The following is a 9,888-nucleotide window of genomic DNA, read 5'->3' on the forward strand; positions in this document are numbered from 1 at the left end:
GACATATTTTGTGTAAAAAATTTAATCAAATAAATTACGTAATGAAATGGATACAAAAGTTGTCAAAAACTTAATATTAACCTAATTAGAATTAGACATTAAACGACTTATTTTCTAATAACACAGGCTTCTTTGGATCCATAGTGAAACTTAAAGAAGGTTCTATAGTAGGATGCTGGTTGTCTACAACATCAGTTTGGTAGCCCAAATTGTAATAACTGTGGGATTTAGCTCCATCTGTAGTTGGATCTATGTTTTTTTCTGTATTACTATCGCAGTTTGAAGTATCAGTGTTTACAATATTATCTGTGTTATTAATTGTGTCTTTATGAGTTTCGATATCTGCATTTATTTCGGTGTCTAGCGGTATGTACATGTCTCCCAATCTGTAAAAAGGAATTCAAGGTAATGTTAGACAGCTTAAAGGAAATTTCGTAGCGTACTGTTAAGGAATGGTGAAACCAGACCAGAATGGTGAATATTTTGTGGCAGTTTCTCCGGAGTTTAATGATAATGGTGATATCACAAGGTTGTAGACAGTACGACAGTATGTTGATAGCTGAAATATTGTTCGACTAGTCTTTATTTTTATTCCCGTTACATACTTCCCGTATAAGAAAAGTTTGGGCATTGATCACCACGCTAGCTCACTGCGGGTAGGCAATTTCAGATTCCAATACAAGGAAATCCAGGTTTTCCATTAACGTTTGTTAGTTATGTCTTTAACTAAGAAAGTACTAACTTTGACTCGGTCACTTTGGAACTTCGTTCGGACAGCGTTGAGATCGAAATTATACCTCGTGCATACAAGTCTATGCAAGGCCATCACTATAGTAGTTACTCTTAATTTAAAATACTAACCGGTTATGATTACAAAAGGCTTCCACATTCTGCGCCCTCAATCGCTTGATAAGAGAGGGCCGACGTCTAAAGGTGATTGTATCACTCTGGATTCCAGAACTTGGGATGTCTTCTTCTTTCGCTGAACTTTCTGTCTTGTCCTTCGCTTCAGGATTTTCTTCATACCATTTACTGGAATTTAACAGAAAACAATCGTAGCGGAAGCAGACTGCGATAAACGGAATCTTTGCTATATGTGTGTTTTATTCCCTAAGTCAAAGGTAATTTATTAATTAAAGATGCAACAGTTTACTCACAGGTATTTATCGGAGTTACCCGATTAGTTTCGAACCCAACTATAGTAATTAATCATGACCTCATATGAATGAGAAAATGAATTTAATGATAAAACAAAAGGAAAAAGTTATTCAATAATTTACGGGATACATAACTTACGTGTAAGCATCCCAATTGAGATTCTCTTTATTTTGTTTATTAGCCTGGAAGCGGTTTCTGTTCGCCCTCCACCATGATATATCTTTTCGGTCCAAAGGACTTACTTCCTTCACCTGTGGGTACAAAAAACATTGTCCTCATTGTATTGTGGCAAAATAACATTGGATTTAAGATATGATATGAGCTTTGAAGGCATGTCAGAACCATTGTCACCCCAAGGTCAATGCAGAGGTTAAAAACCCTTTCCACGAACAAAAAAAGATATTCCACTCCCAAAAGAAAGTCAAAAGAATTTTATGAATGATCTTGAACCCGACAAATCTATTTTCATGTCAAACGACAAGGTCGTTGGACAACCGAAGTAGCTTCAACGAATTGGATTCTTAATTTACTCATGTAAATAATGGAATAAGAGCCTTGGGAAATCTTGAAAAGCCAAATAAGAAATCTTTAGAGACGAGTCGTAGAAAATTAGTTTTATGTAGGTACTATATCACACTTAAAGAACGAAACTTTTAACTTCGTTTTAAAATCGGACCTTATCAGTTTCAACTATAAAATCTTAAGAAAAAAAATTGAAAAGATGTGCAGTTGTTTGAAGTACCTTATTTATTATCCTATTGTGTAAATGGCAATGCCCCAAGCTGACTCCAGTTTTTATGCAATCAATGACGGCTTAAGGCACCAACACAAAGCCCTTATTGAAAGGGAAATATAATTTCCGGGATCCGAGAATTCATTTGACCGTTTCCTGTTACCGCTCCCGATTGTATACTTTGGTATACAGGCTAAGCAAGCAGCAGCCGATATCATCTAGTCAACGTTAAAGAGAGTTTTGACTGTTCTTTGTTAAGTACCTGATGTAACTTTTCTCAAATCATACGTTGCTTTAATTACATCAACAATTCAACTATGCTTGCTTCCTCAAAAGAACCAGCTGTCAGAAGAGAAAACAAAAAAGGCACTCTTTACGTTTTCGTTACCTTATAAACGGCGACTCCTGCTAGGAATATGCACACAATATTGACGAGAGTCAGGCAGAGTGAGGCAGTTCCAAGTACGGCCAGCTCTGAGGGCTGCACGACCAGCCAGCGCAGCTCCTCCGTCGTCACCGTAAGCCGGGTTAGAGCCATCGCCCATAGCAAACCCTGTTGGGCAATATGAGTACTCCGTATTAAAACCAGCTGATACTTTGCGGAAAGCTATGAAATGTAAATATGAAGAAATGTATTTTTCTGTCTGAACTGCATGGAAACGGATCACGGAGGAATAGTCTAGTGTGAATCTATAGTACCGGAATATTTTAAAACAAATTGCATCGAAATAGGTGTAGCCGTTTAGGCGTGAACGAATAACAAACGTCAATACATACATACACAATACTTTATTAAGCCCGGAGTTAGGCGTTACTTTGATTGATAAGCTTTATGTAATAAGACCTTTTGAGTGAGATGAGAAAGATTGATCTTCCTAATTAAAATAACTCGAATCAGGAAATTAGGGTACTGAGGTATAATTAACATAATTAAAATCCTTTCGTTAAGTATAAAATGGATATAAAATCTATGATTGGCTTTTAACGCTTAAGCTCGCTTACTTTCGTTATGAAAATTGCACGAAATTAAATTTATAGGTAAGTTAAAATTAATTCAATTTTGACCTATCTTCGCCCTAGGGCTTAACCCACGCCTGTTGACTGTTTTAACGTTTTATGTAGAAACCATATTACATCGCATGTACAATAATATTTTGGTAATACCCTTTAGGCTATATTTATTCCGATCACCTTTAGAACTCTCGATATAGATTTCTCCAAAATAAACTCTCTAATTTTGGATTTATTTATATTAGACATTAGTGGATTTTGTACGTGAGTTAAAAATAGCTATGGAAGTTATAAATTTAAAGCTTTCCAAAGAGGTATACAATTAAAATGTTTTACGTAACGAAGATCGCACAGCAGAAAGTCGTCTTTACCAATCATGCCATCTTTGTCGTTCTCGAACGGAATGTAGAGACAAAATATATTTTGTTAGAACGTAATTTATCGAAGAGTACTTCTGTTCTTCATAAATTGCATTTGAATAGTATTATGTCCGTGCCGTATGGACTGCATGTAACTGAGCTACACAGCACTTTGCATGAAAATGAAGTTCTCAATATTTTGGTACGATGCATGAAATTCTATATTGAAGTAGTTGTTTATAAAATGTGGGTCTAGAGACAGAAGACGGTAATTTACGATAATGATATGTCAAGAAAACAAACAAGAAAATAATACTGGACGCAAACTATTAATTTAAAACAGAACACTGCCATTGAACATAATAACAAAAAAACAATAAAATAAACTGTCACTCAGTAGTACTCAGTACGTTCACAAAATCGCAAGCATTACAACACTATGGTCTTCCATTCATCAGCTCTCAAATCCAAATCTAGGTTGATATTACGAGTGCGCTTTTATGATGACATACTTACAGCATTGACAGCGGGAGGCAGCAGTGATGCTGAAATAGCTACGCCAACTAGTGACGCTGTGTATTCTCCGAGGACAGCCAAAGCTACTCCAGCACCGCTGGGGATGGCAACAAGGATCCCCACCCAGAGGGAACGGTATTCACATCTGGAATTACATAAGTAAATAACAGTAGGATCAAAAGGAACTCTACGTCGAAGTGGAAGAAAAATTTGTCGAGCTGGTTTGTAACGAAGATTTCGGAAAACAATCATGAAAGGATGTTATACGACTGCTACTGTCTGTCACAGCAAAAGTACGCCATATGAAAAAAGGGAATGAAAAAGAAACGGATGTTCGACTCTGAGACTTACCGCAACTATTAGACAAAATTTCAATTAATAGAGTTCAATTGCGTACACCGTAACACGAGAATTATAAGCGAGTAAAGAGAGGTATTAGATTGGCTAGTATTTTCTACTGACCTACCTGGATATCATCTCATAAGTGGGCCAGTCTTCCACCACTCCGTATCGCTCGTCGATGGCGCAAATGGTGAGTCCGAATATGAAGCCGATGACGAGAGATAGGAATAGTCCAAGGAACTCGTTCTTAACCCCCATGAGCTGTAGAGACCGATCCCGGACCGCTGTGCCTAATGTACCTGCTGTTATTGGGCCCTGTAGGAAATATAACAGTGAGTGAGTAAGAAATCGTAATCGATGAGAATAGAACTCCAATTGAAATGTGATGTTTGTTATTTTACCTTAAAAAACTATGAATGGTTGATAAGCACTGAGGTTTTTAGTTTTTTGTGTGATTCTGGATTTATTTATTATGATAGAGATTCACAAAAAGGTCCCAGGAATGTTTGTGCTTCCCTAAGGGAATTTAGTGATGTTCAGTCATTTATTCTATTTTATCCTATGCATTTGAAGGAAAACTGGACCGCACTTCGTGTATAGAAGAATCAAGAACATTAATATCTCTAGACATAAGCTCACCATAAGTGGAGATATCAGCATACTGGCAACGAGGATGACTGTGGAGTTCTCTATCAACCCTATAGCTGCGACGAAGGCTGCCACCAGCAGCATGAACAGCCAGTCGAATGTCAAAGCTGCGTCAGCGCGCACGTCGTGCAGCACCTGCGCAAGATTAGTGCGCGCGCGTACTGATGATGAGAAACGAGACCATGCTGTTGGTGTGGCTGAGGGTCTGAAATAAGGGTTAAATATGATTAAGCGCTGAATAAGTAAATTGATAGAGATGTATGAGAGTACTTGGATGCTTATTTACATTTTCTCAGTTTTCAACCGGCTTCAAAATTTGAAGGTCCTTAAATCGTATGATTTCGTTTATTATGTTTGTTGCCTCAGAATTTCTGTTCAGGATGAACCGATTTTTTGTTTTTTTTTTGTCAAGAAATATCTGCCTTTTGCTCCCATACAACATTTAAATTTATTAAGGTTTAGGAATATGAAGTTTACTGGCTGTAATTGGATATGCACGAATGATCAGCATGTACACTGTTCAGTGCTATTAGTAATCTTTAACCTTTCAAAGTTGTTTCTAATTGCTGTGCTTGTGTCACAGTATGAGCAGGTATTTATTCTATTAAGCCCAATGTTGTTTTCAATTGAAATAGTCGTCTTTAACAACTCGATCTCATCACCTGCCTCTTAGTCAGCTCCGACGATTGTTTGGGACCTATCGACATCTTTTAAAGTTTGATACTTCTAAATATACAATATTATAGATAAAATATACCTAGCCACACAGCAAATTATCGTGCTCATTACACAAACTTTTCTTCTAGGTGGGAATCGAACCTCCGGAATAGCAGTCAAGGCCGTTCAAAACATTATATCTCCATATAGTAGGTATCTTCTTCAACTTACTCTTCAAGTCCCGTAGATCCATCTTCCGAAGCAGCTGTACTGTTTCCATCGCTAGATTTGTAGTAGAGAGCACAAGGCAGCACGCTCACTGAGGACTGGTGCCGGGATCCTATCCCGAAGGTCTTCAGCACTTGTAGGAGCTCCTCACTTAAGTTGCCAGTTTCGAGAGAGAAAAGTACCTGGAAAATTAAGAGGAAGGTAATATTACTTAACGTAATATTACTTTTTGACAACAATATATACTAGGTATATAATACTAATATACTAGGTAACTCCTAAAGACTTAAGTTCATTTTAGAACATATATATAGGTACATATAATAGATGCTGGTTTTTCACGGAAAGACGCACATTTCTTGTAATAAGTAATGGCTTCAAAAGCCTATATATAAGAGTCCAGTCTATCTAGAACTCTAGATATTTGATATGTTGACACAGTTAAAGGTCAAGCAAACTATCCAAGTTGGTAGCTATTTAAATAGAGAATGCAAAACTTGATCAGTTTTGCATTCTACGCTAATGCATCAGATAAAATCGCATTACGACTTAATTGTATAACATGGTTTGTAATTCAATCATTTCTTTTCGTTAACAAAGGATTAATAAAAACTTCTTTGATCTTTGCTATTGGGTGTTGAATGGAGGTATTAAATAGATTTGGTTTAAGTTTCTATTGTGTACATGTTTGGTGGAAGACTACGATGGCACGAGCTGTCCTAAGTGCTGTTAGAATGGTTCCCGCGTCGCATAATGTGCAGTTATGATTCATGTAGATCCATATCTGTCTAATAGGCTCTTGGGAAGTCGTGAGGAAGTTTACTAATGTTTGCTGGCAGGCTATAAGGATATTTGGTTGAGTTCGAAGCTTGTGGTATGTGAGAGATATTATTTATATTATTAATTTCTTCTGTACTTAAATAAAAAAAGAAATACGCTCAATCGGCGACACGGATAGCCGAGTGAGGTCACCACCATCCTTCGATTTACGCGTAGGATAAGCGTTTGTGTGACCTACGGATGCTAGTCCGCCTAGTCCGGAGTATCTTTGTGCATGTGGCTTAAATGTTTGTAAAACTCCACGCAAAAATGAATGCCTCAGAGCGAGCGTTGTTTTTAAAAAAAAAGAAAGAGGTTTCGTCAATTCGGCCAATTTGTGGTAAACATGAATTTTACTTTAAAATAATGAAACAAATCAACAATGACGTATACTAGAGGTGTAAAGACAGACAGATTGCTGATTTACGTAGTAAATATGTAAGTCATTATAATCTCTGTCAGTTTTTTCGTCATCGTTTATTTAAAAACGTAGAACTGATTGGCCACTTTAGATAACATTAAACGGTTTGAAGAATTGTTGCCTTTGAAAAACCGAATGAACCGTCATTATAACTAAAATTTGCAAATAGCTTCAGAGTAGTATTAATATTTTGAAACGTTTTCCTCGTATTCGTTTTGAAGTTGTCTTAGAATTTCGGGGTTTATTTATACTATAACTAGCTGACCCAGCAAATGTTGTTTTGCCTAATAAATTACTTCTAGTTGTATGTATTTTTTAATGCCACATTATTTAAAAATATAACAAAAAATGTCGTCCAAAAATGATTTATTTTTAGTGTGATCAACCCTTATCACTTAGGGGTATGAAAAATATGTATACAAAATTTCATAAAAATCGGTCGAGCCGTTTCGGAGGAGTACGGTAACTAACATCGTGACACGGGAATTTTATATATTAGATAGTTTAACTGGTTTTTAGTAAAAAATATTCGTTCTTTGTAAATGATGTTAAGTAACAATTGGAACTTTCTGCATTATTATTATTATTATTTTTCCGGATAGCAAGTGAAAGTTATAATTATTATTTAGTTGCCTTAAAAAAAATAAAAATGTAGCCTGTGGCAAAAAATAATAGCATGAACTGCCATAAAGAAGAATTAAAACCTTTTTTTGCCATACATTATTCATCGAACAGACCTAGTAACGTGATCTAGGATACCTATACATATTATGAAGTTCATTTAAAGCCGTGACAATATAAACTTTACCTGCCAAAATTTGTCATCCTTCGTTGAGTTCCACGCTGCATTTTTGATGTCCAGTCGCTCAACAACTTCTGACAGAATCTGAAAGTAGGGCATAAATTAGTTTTAACGCAGGGTCGAAATATGAGCCGTCCTTACCAACTTAATAGCTAGCTAGAGGAGACAATAAATCTCAAGGCTTGTCTAAAGGAAATATGTATTTTCACAGACCGCAAAGGACAAAGTAAATAAATTTTAACTTTATGTTGGAATACCTTTTTGAAGTTTGGTGCTGTTTGTTTGGTGATAAGAATGAGGATTGGTAACTTAAGGCTTTAGATATAAACCCTTCAGGCATTATAGTTTATCTACTATAGACATTGCCTACTGCAAAAGAACATCTAAAATTTCAAATTGTAGTTCTTTTCAAGTATCACTTCAGTTCACTGGGGAAGTAGGAACTGAACCGCTTTTAATTCTTCGTTCGACTTAATACTCAGAAAGTGCTCATGAAAACCTCTCAACACTCACAGAAAAACTCAGACAGAACTGGAACCTGGGACTCCTGGTCCCTCAATTTATGTACATATCTTCCTATTACTATTTTGAAAGAGAGGAGAGAAAGAGACACATACATAATGAAACAATGGCCAGTACTTTTTTAGTTTGTTTTCATTCCTTTGACGTTAGTCAGCAATATAGTATAAGCATATAAATGAAAGCAACTCCCTTATAGCTTTGGTAAACATGAACCTTTGAATTAAAAAATGTTATTGCATCGGTATACCTATGATGTTATGTTTGATTTAACACATTGGCATTACACTGTTTATTTTTATTTTATTGCTGAATTAAGTACTAGCTGGTTCGTGTAAATTTCGATTAATGATATTACATGATGATGTTCTCAAATAGAGTAGATTTATATTGGTAAAACAATTTCAAAAACAATTTAGTAGATCCTGATATTTATCCTCTTTGCTGATATTACACCTACAAAGTCACAAATTCGCGCACATGCTTTATAATTTTATATTACAGACTAGTTGCTTGTCAGCGCCTACGCACGCTAGAAACCGAAAACGATCTCACAGGATCATAAAAGGGATAACAACTATACTATACATTAACGTCGAAAAAAATTGTCAAATCCGTCTTGTGTTTTTTTCGTGTAAGAGTAATGCCAATATCTACTGCGTCCTTCCTAATACGGCATACGTATAAACTTCCCTTCAGCATTATTGGCTTGTTAAAAATATCTTTTTCAGAACCGTTTCACCGGTTAATAACTATTTTTTTTTGTCTGTCCTTGATTTAAATGAATAATTATGGATATCAATATTTCCTTTTGTCCCGGAAAATTAAACTGTTTAGGAAAATCTTGCGGTGGAGGTAATTAGTACTTTCGTTTTAATTAGTGGTTACGTCACAAGCATCTCCTAAACTTTTAAGCAGTTTATCTGTGTCTTTTTTATTTTTTCAGTTAAAGATCAAAGTATCGTGTCTGATATTTTTACGGATTAAACAAAACTTAAGTTTTTATATCCAGTTGCCCTATTCTATTCTATTCCGCAAATCAGCGATGTCGCTTTTAAAAATTACTTTAGCACAAAAAGAAATGTAATTTTTGACAGTGTTGTCGTAATTGCGTGTCTTTTGCTATTTAGCTATAAAGAACTATTTATCTGCTGACCTTTACTGTTATTAAAATTACCTTATTTGTGGTGTCGACAGTTTAAAGTACCCAACACTGTCTGTAGACGAGTTTAAATAACAGGTGACTGCTATAAACGCCAAAACCAAGTCACGCGAAATCTAGAATTTTTATGAAGTCTGCATTCGTTGGAACGATAAAAACCTGTCGTTTTGTTGCCTTTTTATTACCTAAAGCTAGCCTTCGAAACACTAAATCGATGTAAAGTGTATCGTATCTAAGTAATTTGTTATTATACACTTAAAGAATATCACTTTCCTCCAATTAAACTCATTTTTAAGTCCCTCGTCAAGGTATCTACTGTCCCTTCCTTCTGTAGTGGTAAAATGGAGACAATAAGTCAGTAAATTATTTTTTTATATTTTTTTTTTATTTGTGATTTACATGTCAGTGCTACCTCCCATAGTAAATGGATTATATTCCCAAGGGGGTGTCTCTTTGAAGTCAAACTCTTTCGTGGTTTACTTTGAAATCAAAAATGTTAATTCTGTCAAATAG

The 9,888-nt window shown here is 35.6% G+C and overlaps 1 protein-coding gene across 1 annotated transcript; it reads right to left on the reverse strand.

Annotated features, from left to right (window-relative positions):
* Window positions 1-91: 91 nt before the first annotated feature.
* LOC113501411 lies at window positions 92-8,476 on the reverse strand. The gene is made up of 9 exons (XM_026882542.1): window positions 7,701-8,476; window positions 5,656-5,834; window positions 4,759-4,972; window positions 4,244-4,434; window positions 3,778-3,922; window positions 2,280-2,444; window positions 1,297-1,409; window positions 862-1,032; window positions 92-386 (listed from the first exon to the last, which is right to left on the reverse strand). Exons 1-9 carry the CDS (start codon window positions 7,791-7,793, stop codon window positions 92-94), a joined length of 1,566 nt encoding a protein of 521 aa, XP_026738343.1. The 5' UTR covers window positions 7,794-8,476.
* Window positions 8,477-9,888: the final 1,412 nt, after the last annotated feature.

This window comes from Trichoplusia ni, chromosome 15 (genome assembly GCF_003590095.1).
Source record: "Trichoplusia ni isolate ovarian cell line Hi5 chromosome 15, tn1, whole genome shotgun sequence".
Lineage (NCBI taxonomy): Eukaryota > Metazoa > Arthropoda > Insecta > Lepidoptera > Noctuidae > Trichoplusia > Trichoplusia ni.